This window comes from Oreochromis niloticus, linkage group LG7, assembly GCF_001858045.2.
Source record: "Oreochromis niloticus isolate F11D_XX linkage group LG7, O_niloticus_UMD_NMBU, whole genome shotgun sequence".
Classification (NCBI taxonomy): Eukaryota; Metazoa; Chordata; class Actinopteri; order Cichliformes; family Cichlidae; genus Oreochromis; species Oreochromis niloticus.
Genome location: NC_031972.2, coordinates 26,451,354 through 26,470,696, shown reverse-complemented (window position 1 = coordinate 26,470,696; position 19,343 = coordinate 26,451,354). Strand labels below are relative to the sequence as shown.

At 40.6% G+C, this 19,343-nt stretch overlaps 1 protein-coding gene across 3 annotated transcripts in view; it reads right to left on the bottom strand.

Moving 5' to 3' along the window:
* Nucleotides 1-19,343, bottom strand: part of LOC100711647 (tankyrase-1) — a 105,953-nt gene that overhangs the window by 15,458 nt on the left and 71,152 nt on the right. For all 3 annotated transcript variants that reach the window (XR_266090.4, XM_019361227.2, XM_005451397.4), the window contains 5 exons: nucleotides 17,611-17,690; nucleotides 9,401-9,546; nucleotides 9,117-9,282; nucleotides 2,344-2,563; nucleotides 1,198-1,307 (listed from right to left, as the gene is read on the bottom strand). Coding sequence is in view for 2 of the 3 variants with exons in the window: in XM_019361227.2 (XP_019216772.1) it covers nucleotides 1,198-1,307; nucleotides 2,344-2,563; nucleotides 9,117-9,282; nucleotides 9,401-9,546; nucleotides 17,611-17,690 (722 nt within the window). In the remaining variant the exon portion in view is untranslated. The remainder of the gene's footprint in view (nucleotides 1-1,197; nucleotides 1,308-2,343; nucleotides 2,564-9,116; nucleotides 9,283-9,400; nucleotides 9,547-17,610; nucleotides 17,691-19,343) is intronic.

The window sequence follows — 19,343 nt, the reverse complement described above, 5'->3', positions numbered from 1 at the left end:
AAGGCAGCACGAATAAAAGCATTTAACAAGAGCAAATGTGTGAAGTGTTGCTGAATGAGTGCTACAAAATTATGATCAGGGGAAAAAAAAACCCCATGTAAAAACGGATTGCAGGATTGTGTGAAACAGAAAGCGTGTGAATTATTAAATCTGTCATGATTTTTCTTTTCCCTCCGGTCCTCCCTCTCCTGCTTTTCCCGCTCGTCTCCCTCATTCCCTCGTCGTCTGTCTACGGCTCGTGTCTTGGTGTCAAACAGAATGTAGCTTGTTTTGCAATAACAGTCAGGGACGCTTGAGTATGTATAACTGTTTGTGTGTGCGTTTCCAAAAGGCAGAGCTCATCAAGCTTTCATGCAAACATGTGTTTCATGACTCTTTTAGCAGAAGACTGCTGACAAGCTACGAGCGCTGTGCCACTCAGGGACGACCAAAGATGAAGGGAAAAAGGAAATATGTAAACCTTCAACAGTCGACTATCCCCCCCATGTTACATATGATAGTCATTATTATTGTTGTTTAGGTAAGTAAGATCCAACGTCATAGTAAAATATCACACACTGTGTGCTACACATTTAAACATCCAAAATATGCATATTTGTCAAACTTTACAACAATCTCTTGGGGATGATTTTGACTTAACTGCATTGAGGACATAATATGCAGTTGAAAAAAAGGTAATAAACTGCAATATATGCAATACTGAGCATATTGAAAAAAAATGTTAAAAATCACAATAACATCATATAGTAAATGAAGTATTGTAATAATAGTGTATTTTAAATTTAGTGTATGTAAAACAATATAGTGAAGGGAAGCATATAGAAAGATTATAAGCAACTGAGCTGTTTTATTGATTAAAATGCGCAAGTGTGGTTATTTATTATCTATCTATCTATGTTCATCAGACATTTATACCTTTATCCATGAATGATATTCTAAAAAAGTTTATGATAAAGGTTTTCAATCATTTTTATGCAAAAATTCATTTTCATCAGTTTTGCGCTTCAAGTATGAGTTTCAAGTCTTGCTACTCTAAAGTCGAATACAATAAATAAAAAAAATAAACAAATGCACTATAAATATACAGCTGGCCTCAAGTATTTAAGTGATTAATTTGAATGTTAAAGGAAATAAAAGACTTTTTAAAGAAAATATGAACAGGTAGCAAAAAAGGCAAGCGTCGCGTTTGTGTCTTACCCCATATGAAGCGGCATTGTGTAACGGTATCAGCCCTCCTTTGTCCTGCGCATTCACATCGGCGCCATGCTCCAGCAGATACTCGGCTACCTCCAAGTTGTTATAGCCGGCTACACAGCACCACAGGCGACGGATTCCACGCAGCAGGACAGAAAGAAAGATGAGTGAGGAGAAACAGAGGAAGATATAAAAATGCAGTCAGCTAATGAGAGAAGACAAAATAATGATAAAGACGGAGTGAATGTCAGCCTACGTTCACGGCAGCGGGACGGCACATATAATCATCTTTTCCTTTTACAAGAAAGTACATCAACACAGAGGGTGCGTGGGCGTGTGTCTAAGTGGTCAGATTTATTCAGACCTTTAAAGTGTTTTCCAGCAGTTTCTTAACTTCTGAAGTGCCAGTCATGCAGCAAAACCTCTTCTATTTAAATATACTGCATCATCACGCAGAAGAAGTGTGTTATATATATATTAAGACACAAAAAATCCATAATAGAAAGGTCTGGGAATAAATCAGTTTGATGAGGAGTACGTGTGGAAATTCGCAGGAGAAACAGGAAGCAGTTTTTGGTCTTTAAACTTTCCTGACACAATTATGCACATTTTAGGGCACCAAATTGAACAAAAGCAGGATAAAAGCAACCTCTAAATTATGACCCATATTGTAAAAGAGTTAAACAAAACTAAATGCTCATTTTCAGCCTTGAGTTTGCGTCTATAATGCGTTTTCATAATTCAGGACATCGTCTGTGGTTTGTACTAAAAGGTGAATTTTTAATGTAAATTTATGGATGATTAGATCAGCGAGAATCTCATTAGGCATTTGTGCGTGTGTTTATCCCCATGAGGGGCTTTAACAGGATGGTGTATCAGCCGTTATCTCTGAAACTGATGTCACAATGATTGCACACCTTGAATATATACATAATAGTTTGTCTACCATTAAGGGGACAAACGCTGTCTTTGCTATCAAGACTTTAAAAACCGTATTACGTGAGTAATGTAATTACGAGGTCATTCTAGGTCAACTGCTTGAGCTAGTCGTGCTATCAAAATGTGGTGTTTTGCTCTACCGATAAAATTAAGACGTAATTATAGATAAAAAGGTTTAAAAAAAAAAATGTGTGTGGGCGGCTTTTTTACCTGCAAGGTGCAGCGGAGTCGAGTTGCGTCCCTGCGTGTCCCGACAGTTAATGTTGTCGGGGCTGCATAACTTTTGAACCCTAGCCAGGCAGCCTTTCTTAGCAGCGTCCAGCAGCGCGGCGTCTCCTCTGAGCAGATCCTGGATGTCCGTGTCCCCGTCCTTCACCAGGTCCAGAGGCGTGTTGCCGTCCCTGTTCTTCTTAGTGGGGTCTGCTCCATGCTGGAGAGAGGAGGCCATAAAAGGGGGAGTTACACAAGGAAAAGAAAGATGGGGAAAAATACGGGCAGATATGTTCTAGAGATATTTATCCGGTGTGTGGAAGTGCACGCCGACATCATTAAACAAGACGGCGGCTGCAGTCGGGGGCAGGATGAATGTTGGAGGCTGTGTGGTTAATCAATGACAGGCCATTTTAATACAGTGCACGCTCGCCCTTTAATTCGTTCTGGCAAGTGATTTCTAAGGAAATGAGCAGCATGTTTGGAATGGAGATATTAATTTGTCACATTGTATCTGGGCAAACTCACAGCTAAGGATGAAGATATTTATAACGTACGCTTGGTTGCCATGACACTGAGTGCAGACAACTCCCCCACCCCATCATCATCAGAGGACAACTGATCTGCGATTATCAATGAAATGCACTGACTGGTGAAATTTACTTTTTTTAAGCATACCCTGATTATTCAAGAAAACACTGAAAAAAAAAAAATTTGTTTGTTTGACGGGTAAATAAATGGAAAAATCTGATCCATCTCCAATAAAAAGCTGTTAAAGCTCACAACAAAGACAGCAAAACAGATAAGAGATGTAGAGGATTTAAGTCTCATGACAACACCACAATTAAAAGACTGAATACTGCTATACTGATTAGATACTTTTCTTTTACATGGACATTAAACAAACAAGAAGAAACAGTCCTCCACACGCTGAATAATCTGAACCCGCTGGAAGCGTTTCACTTAGACGAGTAAGAAATGACGACAAGTGACGAGTGAGAAGAGGATGGATGAAGGTAATTCACCGGAGAGCAGAAGAGAGGAGGTGGAAACGAAAGGGAGGTAGAGAGAGGTGAGGACAGGACACCCAGTGAAGTGGAAAACACCACATACCCCAGGGGACGAGGGGAAAGCAGACATTTTCATCGCTCAGCTGTCTCCTAGGTTGCGGCTCAACTTGTCATTTCATTGTAAGTTTTGAAATCCGCTCATTAAAATTGGATGTTGTGGGACCGCTCCCCTGGGTATCCACTGCTGGTCTGAAACTGTCCTTTATAGAAATCTCTCTCATGGCTCTCTATCCCTCTATTCAAAGTAGTCTGAACCTTTCCCTCTCATGATTTTTTTTTTCTCTCCTGCTCCTCAATTTCCATTATCTCTTCACTGCTGTCACTCACTCACACTCTCAGGAAAATTAGACTAGAAATAATTGGGGACATTTACATAGAAACAAAAAAGGAAAAAAGATAGTCGACAACGCCGGACCTTTCGTGAACCCTTATCTTTCTCATAGGAAATGCAATTTACAATTTTTCGTATCTGCTAACAAATGAAATGCTATACTAGCAGCTTAGTGAAGCTCCAGTGTTCTCAAAAATGACTAAAAACAAGCTCATTTTTAGCAGGTGTGATTTTAACAAGTTGATCGCCGCTGTGTAGTCTGCTAACAGGCTTAGATTGGGACATCGAATAAAATCAACTGAGCATTTTTTTTAAGTAAAATGTTGCTGGCTACGTTATTACAAGTCCTTGAAGGTAAAACTGTAATTATGGCATCCAATATATGTCGGGATTTGTATGAAATATTAACTATATTGTGTAGCTACAGGAACATTTAGAAGATTTTTTTTTTCGTAGTTTATAAAGGGACTGAATAAATGAAGGCTCGGCTCAATTAAGCCACCAAAAGCTCCTGGCAGGAACCTGCTTGGTAGTCTTTGTAGACCCATGTTAAAGCTGTCTGCTGTCACCCGGGGGCAGTGTCAAAAATATGTGGAATAACCAACAATTTGGGCTACTCTTGATCATGCTCCTGTTGCTGCTGGTCCTTTAGCTTGGCTGTGCACATCACACAAGTCAGAAAAGACAAAGAGCTTCTTTTAAGTGAAGTGAAATTAACTCTGAAAGAACAACAGAAACTGTCGTCTGCAGCTACTGTCTGTGATTCTTATCTGTGTTTCTTTGCCTTGTTATTTAACATCATTGTCACTGAACTTTCCAACCAATTATTATACTACCCAGTACCCCAAATAGCTAATCAGCCAATCACATGGCAGCTACTCACTACATTTAGGCATGTACACATGGTTACGATGACCTGCTGAGGTTCAATCCAGCATCAGAGTGGGGAAGAAAGGTGATTTTGAGCGTGACATGGGTGTTGGTGCCAGACAGACTGGTCTGAATATTTCAGAAACTGCTGACCCACTGGGATTTTTCTCTTTAACAACCATCTCTATGGTTTACAGTGAATGGTCCAAAAATAGAAAATATCCAGTCAATTACTTGGACGGAAATGCCTTGTCGATACCAGAGTTCAGAGGAAAATGGCCAGACTGCTTTGAGCTGGCATAAAAGGCAACATTCACCCAAAATAACCATTCATTACAACTAAAGCATGCAGAGGAGCGTTGAACCTTCAATGCAAGTGCCTCCTGACAGTTGAGGCCAAAACTGAGGCTATGGTTGGCACAGTTTTACCAAAACTGGATGATAGAGGAAGAAACAAGCCTGCCTGATCAGATAAGTCTCAATTTCTTCTGTGACATTAAGACTGTAGGATCAGAATTTGGCATATACAACATCAAAGCAGAAATCCATCCATTCTTATATCAACAGTTCAGGCTGGTGATTTAATTGTGTGGAGGGATATTTTTTGGTGCTTTCACATTCTGACTTAAAATCCCATGAACAACCCCCAACAGCTCTCCAGCTTCAGAAATGTGACCCGAGGCTACAAATACTTGGTTTATTACAAAAAGCAATCACGACTGAACAAGAGGACATCCTTAAAGAACTTGAATATCATCAAAAGAAACTCCAAGCATAAAAATGTCACAGCCTGATTGACAGTTGGTCTTTTCCAAAATGATGTTGCATATTAGCATCAGACATTCAGACAGATCATAACTCACTCGAGTTCACAAACTGCATGCCAAGTGCTAATGAGGCAGATTATACTTAAATTCAGCTGAAATTCATTATCCTCTCACACCAACAACGATGATGCTAATGTGCATTTTGCATGTCTTACAAGACCCATTCCTCAGAAACTATCTGGGTACAGGGAGCGGATGCAGCGGAGTTTTAATTTGAGCACAAATCCTACACAAAAGGAGGATAATAGAAAGTTAACAACAAACAGAGAAGACAAAGGAAAAATCTAGCGTTGAACTCCGCAACAGAGAACAATCACATCCCGAGGCCCCGGCAGATTAACACCAAAGTGCGGGAACACTGTGTTACTTATGTGCACAAGTGTGTTAAAGGGAGAATCGAGAGTACTAACGTGTGTCAACAAGAAACGCAACAACATGCTGAAATTCACCACTATGAGAATGTTTCTAACCACAGTGGGAAAAACAATACGAACCTCCTACAATCAATCATCCGTTTGTGTGTCTCTAACCTCTGCCTCCAAAGCCAAAGACCAACCATGAGATCAGGGGAAAAAAAAGAAGTGTGGCCTGAGGGAGATGCTGTATCTCTGAACTCCATTTGCTTTTTGAGCTGACTGGGATTTGTCTGCACACGAGTCTGCGCGAGGCTTCACACTTACAAGTGAGGAAAGCATTTCATTTGGTGCTGCATATCTAATAATGAGTCTAACAATAAAAGCAACAGCCTTTAACAAGCCGTAAAGAAAACCTCACTTTAATATATAGCAGGGAAAAAAACACACCAACAAAACATCTCTGCTGAAGAAAGAAAAAAAGCCTCCATCACTGAATTTACACCAGACAAAGAAGAACAATCACTTCTAATAAACTCCCACGAAGACAAAAGAAAACCTTATGGTGGCTGAACACAAATAAAGCTGCTGAAGCAGATGGTGTTCCTGGACATGTGCTGATCAACTGCAGCAGCGCTGGTCTTAAACATCTTTACCTGGAGTTAGAGCTGCACAGCAGATGGAAAATTGAGTGAAAACAGCATAAAGTTTCTTTGTGCTTTAAGCTCAGGACAGCTTCAAATCTCAACTCACAATTCCAATAATGACATTGAAGAGCACTGAAAGTGTTCAACTGGTGTGTGATGTAGAATTTCTTTCTGTATTGTGTAACCTGTAGCTCAATTATTGCCTTTTTTCCCTCACTTTCTTCTTTCATGCTATTTTCTTTGCCATTTTGCCCTCATTAGTAAGGAGCAGTGTGAGGTGAGAGCAGAGGAATGAGGTGCAGTAAACATTGGGCTGGCTGGAAATCATCAAAAACTCTCTATAGATGGCTCTGCCCCCTGACCTGCTGGCCCAAGGTTTTTCATTTAATTCGCAACTCATCCTCAGTCAAGTGAAGCTGTGAACTGCTAAAGGTCTGAACTACTGTGACATACTATCAGTGTGTAAGAATACTTCAGCATTATCACAGTTTTCTGAGCAAAGCAGTCTCCATAATTTGGCCCTAAAAACACAAGACTGTAGACTGGTTTGGACTCTTAATCAGCACACCACAGAGTGACCAGCTAGTGGCTAAGAACTCAATCCTCTGCTTTCCCTAATTTCAAACAAAAGGAGCACCACAGGGAAGCGTTCTGGGTCTTCTCTCCTTCTCATACATGGCTTAAGTCTGCAGATTATGCAGCTGAGATAGGATCAAATTGTTTGCTCCCCAAAGCCTGGGAAAGTAAAGTGCCGCTTCTCATATGTTTTTCCTTAGTATTTACAATTATTGCTCGGTGGTAAAAGTAATCACATCTTTTTTTTTTCATTGCTTGTTTTGCTGGACACCAAACACAAAAACATTTCATAAACTGATATATGGAGAAGCGCTCATTCTTCTGGAACCAGATAATTTGGCCCTTTTTTTGTTAGATTAACTACTTAAACAAGTTTTTATCACAAGCGAGGTCAGTTTATTCAATATAATGCAAACCGATAAACGCCACCGCCCCTAGGAAGGAAATCATTCATCATTACTCACACTGCACCAGGCAGTGCATATTTGCTCTGCACCTCTCTGTACTCCTGCACAGCCAGATCAAGAAGCTAATTTCTCCCCAGAGCTGTCACCTTCCCTAATACTCCACACAACAGCCACTCCCCTCCACCATCACTGATACTTCTGCTGCATTGTCGCACCTCTTAGTCCCAAAGTTTTCAGTGAACACTGCTGTGTACTAGTTTCACAGCCTGACCACGCCAATCTTACACTTCTTTTGTGTTTTACGCTGCTGTTTGCTCACACAACTGTGTCACTACCTTGTACAAGCTGTGTAGGACGTTTATCTCATAATTCATTGTTTTCTTTTCCATGTATTTATTTTTAATCATCCTTTAATATTCCTAAGTACATCTGTTACAAGCTACTTTAAACAGTCAATATGTAATTATGAATAAAGTAATGAATTTCTCTTGCTTTTCCGTGTGTTGCGTTTACCATTTGTGTGTGTGTGTGTGTGTGTGTGTGTGTGTGTGTGTGTGTGTGTGTGTGTGTGTGTGTGTGTGTGTGAGTGAATTCAACTGTGTTCATCTAATAATTTATGCTGCCCCATATGGCAACGGCAAAGCGGTGACGTAACCTCGTCTGGAGGTGTTTGTGATAGGAAAAACAAAAATGCATTCAGCTGTGAAACGGCAACATTTCACAGGATTCATTTAGCCTCAAAGAGATGTGACAATTCAGTGTTACACAACAGATATTTTCAGCTTTGTAATCGGATTGGTCGGAGTTGATCCCGACCGGGCTCAAAACTCGCACAGAGCACAAGCCATACCTTTCAGTGAGTGTTTGCACCCAATTTTCCAAATGCCAATCCAGGAAAAACCTCGGCTCCATCACGTTGATTCGTACATGCTGACTTACACCCATTATTCACAAGGCATTCACAGCACCAGATGCCATTAATTGCATTAGTAACAGATGTGTTATCATTTCATTGCCAGCTCTTGCTTCCATAGACATGACTGATTTCTGAGTTTCGCTGAGCCCCGGCTCACCGCGTCTTGTAAACACTGTTTGGTGAACTTGTCTGGAGAAAAAAAAAGGATAAAGTGCTTGTTTACAGAACATTAAAGCTGCATCAAAAATTAAATATTTCTATCCCACAGGCTTCAGTATGAAAAGGGGCAATGTGAGGTCACAGCAAATGGCACAATTAGGCCCTTCTCAGACATGGTATGTGTCAAAGAAGTGGCATTCGGTCATTAAGAAATTAATGGCTCATGGCTTCATTCAGACATACCCATGGGAGACAGTGACGGAGAGAGCTGTGGCACTCGTGTGATTATTGCAACTTGAGGGCAAGCCGTTTTGCACTTGTGCCAACGACCATTCACTGGATAAACACTCCTGAACATTTAGTTCTCTCAGCGGGTCTGTTGATGTTGCATTTGGGCTCAGAGAGTTGGATTTCTTTTCACATGGGCCATAAATATCAGAAACCTGACATCCAATGAGATCCAATGAAGATCTTACCACGCTTGGTGGTTCTGGAGGTGATTTCCTCCTCTAATTCAAACTGTTAACTCCGTGCAAAAACACTGAGCCGTCTTATCTTAAACTGTGTCTGCTTTAAATATATAGGAACTACAACATGGTGTTAAGAAAGAGCCAAACCTTAAGCAGCAGTTTGCAGATCTCGTATTTGCCCTTTGCTGCAGCTTCATGGAGCGGCGTAAACTTCCACAAGTCTGCCACGTTGACCGAGGCTCCGTGTCTGACCAGCAGCTCGGCCACCTCAAAGTGACCGTACGAACAGGCATTATGAAGGGGAACCAGACCGCTGCAGATGGAGACAGTCATTTTACTCCACAACTTTATTCCAAGACTCTCTGATGGGTGCCATAAACAAATTTGGCTCAAAATCACACCAAAGTCACACCCCAACACGAGTGTCTCACCCTTTGTCCTTGGCGTGCACGTCTGCCCCATGGTGCAGGAGATACTCCACCACTGACACTCTGTTGTAGCCGGCAGCGAAGTGAAGAGGAGTAGAGTGCCGTCCCTCCAGATCTCTGCAATTCACATTCTGAGCCGTACACAGGGACTGCAGAGACACACGGAGGAAAAAGAAGATTAAAATAAATCAAAGTCAAATTAAGGTGCAGCTCAACAACAACCAGGATTTCTTGTTATCTTATTCTATTTTTTATATATTCATGATTTTTTTTTTAAGATTAAATGATTTCAAGAGGTTTCACAGAAATAATCATTTTTAAATTTTCTAGTACGACAGCGGGAATGTTTCCACATTAGATAGAATTCCATGAGTTTTTGTGCATTTATAAGTCCTGTAAAAACAATTATAAAAACTCAGCTATTACTTAATTTCATATTATCTAATTAAATTCTTTTTGCCTGAGAATTAAGTTAATGATCGTTACAAAACTAAAGATGAACATTTTATTTGTACTGTATAATCTGCAGATTCTGACAGAAATCTGCAACTATCCTTTGAAGCACCGCTCCTCTAAAACAGCAATAAGGATAATTATTAGGTTATTTACATTATTATGTAAATAACAAAATAACTTAAAGCAAAAATTTGGAAACGTAAAGTCCAAAGTCAAACAATATTGTTTGGTCTGGGTCTAAACAGAGTGCGTTGTGTGTGACTAGAGCTGGGCGATAGAACGATAACGATATGTATTGCGAAATAACTTTTTCTCGATAGAAAAATGAAACTATTGCAATAAACCTCATCGCTCTCTCTTCCTGTCTTAAAAAAAAAAAAGAACAGCCAATCCAAATTAAGTAGCGCATAGCTGAACCAATCACAGTCGCAGCGTCATGTCGCGTGACTTACGTACAGCACAAGTGCCAAGCCGCACATGTGTATTTGTTTGGGAAGCAGCCAGCCGCCGTGCCGGCCGGTTAATGGAGAAAATGAGTTTGCCCGCTACAGAAAAATCAACCGAGAGCTTGGGTGACCAGGTTACCGAAGAGAACACAGATGACGGTTCCAATGCCGGAGAGATTGTCGAAAGGAAGGGCCAGAGAAGTTCCGTAGACTAAAAGCGCTAATTCGTTATCGAAAACAACCAGGAGAATCCCTGCGAAGCAACAACAGTCAATTGAGTCGGCTTTCTCCAGCGTCTTACCATATGACAAAAAAGCTAAGAGACATAATGACATAATGAATGCCATAGCCTACCGTCATGCTAAAGACATGCTACGAATAAACACGGTCGAAAATGAAGGATTCAAGCAGCTAATTGAGGTAATAACTAAGCTATACAACAAGGAGAGATTGAGAATTTCCTTTTAGTTCTCAGTTTATTTGATATTGACAAAAGTTAGTCAATTTTGTCTGTTCTTCTGTAAAACAAACTAAGATTTATTTTTAGAATTAAAATTTTGTTTCTAAGTGGAATTGACAATTTAGTAGTCTGTTTTGTTTGTTCTATTTTGAAACTTAAACGCTTTAGCGGCTGCCTTTTGTGTAGTTTGCAATATTTGCCTTTATTTATCTGAAACTGAAGTCTCATGTTCCTTAAGTACATCTGCCCTGTTGAACTTATTATTGGAAATAAATATTTAAATCAAAACAAGCTGCTGACTATTTTACATTTTACTTGTGAGCAACGGCACATTTAAATCTTACAAATATAGTTATTTAGCTTATATCGTGATATATATCGTTATCGCCTGAAATGAAAAAAACATATCGTGATATGAAAAAATCTTATATCGCCCAGCTCTATGTGTGACATCTTCTTTTGTGCATGCGGGCCGCTTTGAGCGTTCACACTCGAGCGCGTTTGCTGTCGCATTTTATTTGTAGTGTGAACAAGCAGACAAAAAAATCGGATTTGATCAACAAATCGGAATTGAGCATTGAGACCTGCAGTGTGAACGTAGCCTAATTGCTCCGTGATTGATCCAACAGAAATGTTATGTGAACATGATGTGGGAAACCGACATACAAAGGAACTGAAAAATGTGGTATGTGGAATTTTGGATTAGCAATAAAAACACACTGTAATCTTCCGGATAATTGCAAATAATGCTAACAAACCTTATAATATCAATATTACTGTGTCTGTTCACAGTGGGTAACGCTGCTACCTTTGTGCAGGTTTCTTCTACTATCCCGGCATCGTATTTTACAGGAGATAAATTGAAATCCTGCTGGCACTAAATTCCACATTAACCTTCTCTTCAGAAGTTTTTTTTTTTTTTTTTTTTTTATTAGCCCCTTGAGCAGATCACGAATTCTACAAAACACGAAAAGCATGAAATAAATGTGAAAATCTGGTTAGCACACAGGAACACAGTTTAAAGAGTGGGTGACTGGTGGATTAATTCATTGGTTCCTCAAGAGAAAATATATATTTTATTCATATTCTACATTTTATTAACAATCAGGTTATTTTGAAACTATGAAAATCGAGAGACTTTGTATGAAGTTTTTGAAACTCCTGGAAAAACAAATTGTTCAAAGCTTGAAATCTTGAAAATGGTGTCACTGCCCAAATGTTTTTGGGCTTATTCTATTCAACAAAATCAACACAACTCATTCTCAAATATTTCCTCATTTTTTTCTGTTCCTGCTGTTCTGAAAAATTAATATACTATAGAATAAATCGAATGCTTGATTGAGTTTGGGTTTTGATCATAAAACCTGAGCTCACAACCAACAATTACTGCCAACATGCCTTAAATCTTCATCACATAGATTAAACAAGGTGCTGGAAACACATTTTGGTCCATACTGATCTGATAATATCACACAGGTGCCAAAAAATATCCCCCACACCATTATACTATCATCATAAGGCTGAGCCATTCATATGATGGATGGATCCATGTTTTCATGTTTACGCCAGATTCTGTCCCCATCATCCAAATGTTACACCAGAAATTGAGACTCGTCAGACCGTTCTGTTGTCCAACTTTGGTGATCCTGGGTCCACTGTATCCTCAGTTTCCTGTTCTTAGCTGACAGGAGTGACACCCAGTTTGGTCTTCTGCTGTTGTGCTTCAAAGTCTGACTACTTGTGCTTTCACAGATGCTCTTCTGCATAACTCAGTTGTAAAAATTAGTTACTGCTACCTTCCAATCAGCTCAAAGCAGCCTGGTCTCCTCCGACATCAAAAATGCATTTTGACCCAGAGAACTGCCAATAGTTTCTCAAATACTCAGACAAACGCTCAGAATCACTTAAATCACCTTGTTTCGCCATTCTGATGCTTGGTTTTAACTTCAAAAGATTCTCTTGACCATGTCTATGTGCCTAAGGCTACGTCCACACTAATGCGTTTTCATTTGAAAATGCATCGTTTTCTCTCCGTTTTGGCCTCCCGTCCATTCAACAGTGGTGTCTTACATAAACAGGCAGGGAGGAACATGCTCTCTTCCCCTGTTGAAGCTGTCTCGCTCTCTGCTGTTATGGTGCAGTGTTCATTTTCTGTCTCTGAGAGCCACCCATGTCCCGGGCCACGTGAACCTGGCATCCTTGGGCTTGGACGCGCTAGCGCACCAATGGCCAGACGTGCTCCTGTATGCATTTCCCCCAGTGGAAATGAGATCTCCAGTTCTAGAGAGAGTGCGTCGGCATTCCCTCTCTCTGATTCTAGTGGCCCCTTGGTGGCCCACAAGGTCGTGGTATGCAGAGATAATCAGCCTGCTAGCAGCGAGTCCTTGGCAGCTTCCTCTCCGCAGGGATCTCCTCTCTCAGGCGGGAGGAGAAGTGTTTCATCCGCGCCCAGATCTGTGGCGCCTTCATGCTTACCTGCTGAGAGGCTAAACTTGATTGCTAAGGGTTTGCCACCTAGTGTGATAGCGACAATCCAGAGCGCTAGGGCCTCATCTACTAGAGGCTTGTACGCTTACAAATGGCGAGCCTTCGAGCAATGGTGCCAGGACCGCCACACTCTCCCATTTCAGTGCTCTATTGTGGATGTTTTGTCATTCCTGCAGGAGCTGCTGGATAAGGGCCTTTCATTTTCGACAATTAAGGTTTATTTAGCAGCTATATCTGCTTGTCATATTGGCTTTGACGGGGTGACACCAGGTGCACATCCCCTCGCCATACGTTTTCTGAAAGGGGTTCGCCGGCTGAGACCCGTGCTTAAGTCCAGTGTCCCTGCTTGGGACTTGTCTTTGGTGCTGGAGGCCCTTTGTAGCCCCCCGTTTGAACCCATTGAGTCTGTGGATATGAAATTTCTTTCATATAAGACCGCATTACTTCTCGCTTTGGCTTCGGCAAAGAAAGTGGGTGACCTTCATGCACTGTCTGTGCATCCCGCCTGCACACAGTTTTCTCCTGATGGCCACAAGGTCGTATTGCGTCCAAATGGTGCCTATTTTCCCAAGATCATGCCTGCATCTTATAGCTCAATGGAGTTTGAGTTGCTGAGCTTTTGCTCCCCTCCTTTTGCATCTGAGGAGCAGAGGAGGATGCATTCTCTTTGTCCAGTGCGTGTGCTACGCACCTACATTGAGCGCACTCAGAATGTGCGTTTATGTGACCAGCTGTTTGTCTGCTTTGCCAATCCAAATAGAGGTAGATCTCTGTCCAAACAGAGGCTGTCCCACTGGATTATAGAAGCTATCTCACTAGCATACAGCACCAGAGGTCTTGCTTTGCCCCACGGGGTGAGAGCTCATGCCACCAGGGGGATGGCAACCTCATGGGCTCTATTTAAAGGGGTCCCTGTAGCTGATATTTGTGCGGCAGCTAGTTGGGCATCACCGCACACTTTTGTGCAGTTTTATCGGTTGGACGTTACAGCCCCTTCGGTGGCTCATACTGTCCTTTCTGCTGGGTCTACCACTCACTAAGGAAGTGGTGGCCCGATTCCGGTTTGGTGGCTGCTCTGCGGGGCGTATATATATGTCCCATACTTATGTGTTGTACCGAGTGAATCGACTGAAAGGGAACGAATAGTTATGTCTATAACTTCTGTTCCCTGAAGGAGAGGAATGAGGTACAACACAAGGTGGCCCCACTGAGCAGTTTGGCTCAGTGAAGAGCGGCTATCGAACTGAGGGATGACCGTGATGACAGCGGCTATATGTGTGATGCGCGTGTCATCACATGTCATCTGCCTTAAAGGCGTGAATAAAGGTTTCTTCAGCCAGGACAAGCGAGAGCGTGATATCCCATACTTATGTGTTGTACCTCGTTCCTCTCCTTCAGGGAACAGAAGTTATAGACATAACTATTCGTTTTCAAATCTATCCGGGCTAGTGTGGGCGTAGCCTAAATGTATGCCATGTGATTGGCTGATTAGATTTGAGTTAATGAGTGGTTAAAAAGTTACAAGTAAATAAAGGTTATTCATATGGCACTTGAAGAAAAGTTACAAAGTTCTCTGAAATATAAAATTAGATATAACAATTAAAATGATATAAAAAGAACTAAAGAAAAGCAAACTTTCACAGGTGGGTGCTATTTTTAAAGGTATCAATAGAGTCCACAGACCTCAAGTCCTTGGGAAGTGAGTTACCCAAGATGGGAGTCACAAAACTCAAAACCATGGTCTCCTTTTGTCCTGCATACTTTTGTATCACCAAAAAGCACTGATTAGCTGACATCAGTGACCTACTAGTTACGTATGGATGTTGCAGTTCACTAATACCTGGAGGCATCTGATTGTGAAGTTCTCTGCAAGTGATCACCGCTGATAAGGGAAGCCAGTGTAAAGAGGACAGAATCAGTGCCACATGAGAGCTTTTAGAGGAGCCGGCGAGAAGCCTTGCAGCAAAATTCTGGAACAGCATGCTTATCAAAACCGAATGCCTGATCAAAAGTAACTCCCAGATTTCTCACAGCTGGGAGAACTGAAGATGAAATGGGTCCAATATTTTCAATTACCCTTGGAACAAAGTTGTCAGTGGCACAGATGAAGAGCTCCAGCGTTTTTTGTATCTAATGAAGTGGCTGGGAAACGTATATTATAGAGCAAAAAATAGCTACATAAACTGTCACAATGGTTAGAGCTCTGACTGAAGTACAAAATGTTCCTGAATGACAGAATTTGCCTCCGTCCAGTTTCATCATCTAGCAGAATCTCACACTTCAGTGTGAACCTCCCCAACATTTGATCAGATGACAGGAATCGGCCCACGATTTTTTAAAAATGCCAATCAGCTACTTGGCGAGACTATTAATCCTGATTTGTCTGTGTGTCAGGAAACAAGAGGCTGAGAGAAAGCCCGGCCCGAGCTCATCTCCTTTTCCACTACAATCTTCTGCCAGCCTGTCAAAGCATCACATTTCAGGCACTCCCGGACCCTCTTCATTGACATAACCCCATTACTGTCTGTCTGTGCGGGGGAAGACACACCACATTTCACTTTAAATCAAAATATTTCTGTCAGGAAAAAAAAAAAAACTTCTATCAGATGGTTGGGTGAATGTTACCAGGTCCTGACATTTTAAACGTGAGTGGGCCGGGTACCAATCGCAGCAGAGGGTCTCTGTGGAAATCTTATGAGATGTAAAATATGGCCTTTATCAGGGATAAAGTTTTTGTCTTTTCTTCTTTATTTATAACCAAAGATCAATAAGGGGAATAATGCAAATACAAAAAAGAAAACATCCGACTGACATTTAACAGAAATCACTAAGACTTTAACTCAGTGAGACCAACAAGAACAGTCACAAAGGTCAGGACGTTTTTAATTAAAACCTGTGTTTGTGGACATCAAATTCTCCCACAGAGATTCAACATTAGATCAACAGTTTCTGTTCTGCATCTCTCCTTACAGTTTACTGATAAAGGCCTCCATTCTTGCTCCATTCTAATGAAATATACAAACTTAAGGACAACAGATCTAACTTGTTTTCAGTTTTCATTAGCGACCACACTGTGGCCGCAGAACCTACTGCTTTTGGCCAAAAGCAGCTAATCCAGTTTCACATGACTTTTCTCAGACTCCTCATTAGTGCCAAACCATAATGGAGCAATTAAAAATATTTCTGCTCCCTCAGAGCAAATAATCCCCCCCATGATCAGTGTCATTAAACACACTGAAGCTGCTAAATCAATGTCCTTCCATATCAGCTATTTCCATTTTTCTTATTAAGGCAGTATTGATTGTTAGGAGAAGAACGGGTCACTGGCTTTTCCTCATTTAACCCTTAAAAAATGAGCTGTTTTCAACTGTTAGACCATTGTGTTTGGAATTTATCTGGACAGAAATATTTTAAGGATTTATTACTTTATCAAACACAGATGTAATATACAGTATCCAGCGTTATTGGCATGCAGCTTATCATGATTACCTTCACCCAAATGATCACAATGGCTAAAGTAAATGTAATCACTCAGTTAAACTAAAGTAAAAAAGGTAGGCAGGCACAGTATGAAGATAGGTAGACAAGTAGGTTGATTGATCCTCGCATTTGCCATATTTACAGTGACCTCTGGTCGCCCAGACTGTGAGTGTTCAATAGTTTTAACCCCTGGGCAACCACTTTTGATCGCAAGGTAATTTCACAGGTTGCCTGGTGGGATGCAACCTGTCTCCAAACAACTGGGGTCTGGATTCAAATATTTTTCATTTAATTTATAAATGCAGACAGAATGTCAACACATTGCAATCAATTGAAATCATCGTGAGGCGATCAATGCAACTTCTCCGAATCTCTTTTAAAAAGGAAAATCGACTCAACAGGTTGAGCTGGTTTTATTCTGGCTATATTGCTATATAAAAGCAGAGCTGCAGCACACCTATGTCATTTGACAGTCAAATTGCCAGCCTGCAGCAACTATGTCAGTATTTGTGGAGAGTTTCTGGGTGCACTCAGACTGTGAATGTATGAATAGGTAGATGGCAACAGATCTGTTATTTATCAGTTAATCACCATATTATTACAGAGTGCCAACTTGACCCCATTTAATCCCAAACTGATGGCAGACTGACTCCACTGCCATTTTTTCACAGTTCTGATGCACTGAAGTTGTTTGGAAGATGGCAACCGACTGCAAACGGTCATAGTCCTGGTCCTCATCTTCGAAGCAACCGTCTTAAACACGATTGCAAACAGTCACAATAACTTTGGTCATGCTACAGTCTCCACCATTTTCCTGTGATTGCAGCATAACACTCCACAGGCAACAATGTGAAAATGTCATTTTCAAAGTGCAGCCAATCTACCTTGACAGTGTCCAGGTCACCGGCTTTAGCAGCTTCGAGAAGTCTGTAGTCTACATCAGAGTTTCTCACTGGGACGTTCTCTACAGAGCAGCAAACACAGAAGAATCATGAAGACGACAGAAGCAGCCTGCACATGCTTTGGAAGAACATTAATGAAAGGCTGACTGTAACACAACAACATAAAGCTGGCGTTATCCTCTGTAAACACAGGAAAAAGGTGACAATACATTCACTTCATCTTACATACGCACATCAATTTGCGGCCATGTTTAATGGAAGACATCGTGCACTTTAAGACGGCTGTTTCAAAAGCTTCCAGGTGACATTTGTAAACCTTTTTGTTGTTTTGCACCATAGCAAAAACTGAAAAGAATGAGTCATACTTGTTCTTTGATAATTACAATGCAGTGCAAACCAACAGGAAACAAAAATAACATATTAGGCAATTTATGAGCATGTGTGTCTACTGGTTGCTGCAGATAAACCGACTGTGGTGACACAGCTGCTACAATTAATGCAGCTACAGATGTCGTATTCAATTCACTCGCTGTCATTTAAAAAACAAATCAGTAGTTATGCACAGGGCTAGAGGATGAGACACAACATAAATCTAGATTTCCAGAGTTGCCCCAGAAGCAACCAAACACACAATATTTACTATGAGATAACCGTGTGCTGTGAATCTTCATTGGTCGTGCAGTTATTGTCAGTTTATAGAGAAGCTGTAATAAAGCCACATTTAGTCTAAAATGTTCCTTTAGACCATTTTTTTTTTTGTCCCCATTTCCACTACTCTCTGTGAGACAAATGAATCTGTCAAATCAGAAGCTTTACATTCTTTGAATTTCTGCTTTTTTTGCTTTGTCCTTGCTTTTGTTTCATTTAAAATGTGTAAACTTGACGTATAGATGAAACAGGCGTGTGAAGCCAAGTTTGAATGTTACGATTACAGATTAGAATTGACAATTTTTGCTTTTTAGCTGCTGCAGAGATAACTGTGAGACTGACCGATGGGTTATTATTCCATCTTAAATCACTGCAGGCATTCTCCTTTCACTTATGGTCCAAAATGTGGACATATAAAATGATTGCTGTGAAACTTTAACTTCATATATCAAATAAATTTCCAGACATTTATTAAAAAAACCTAAAAACTAAAAAACTGGAAAATATATTAAATATTTTAGCTAGCCAATATGCAGACTTTTTTTAAAAAAAATGTATCAGCCTGAAATTACAGATATTGATTCAACTTTATGACGGGAAAGTCCAGTGAAAATTTCAGGCTTTTATGGTAAATGGACTTAGAGATACTTATGTTAAAATATTGCCTCATATTCCAATATGCGAAAAAAGGCCTGAAGGTGTGTGGACAGGCCTTTTTGATACACATTTCAGAGCAATCATAATATATGTCCAGACTTTGGACCGTAATATATATTACGGAAAATATATAGAGCAGAAAATTTTCTAAAGATTTGATGATCAATCAGAGACGTACAGCGGTGCAAGCCCCACTTTCAGGTAGGCTAATTCACCCCAAACCGGGTCTTTACGAAGGTTCTTAGTGCCTGTGAAAAAATTCCTGCTTTAAGGGGACTCAAAACTATTATTTAATAATAGTTTTGATTTGGTGTTCAGCTTAATTTAAAGAATGTGGAGCTGTACAGCCCAATAAGTAGTTTGGTCTGGTTTTATTTGTGGGCTTTAATTCTTTCCTCGATGAAGACGAC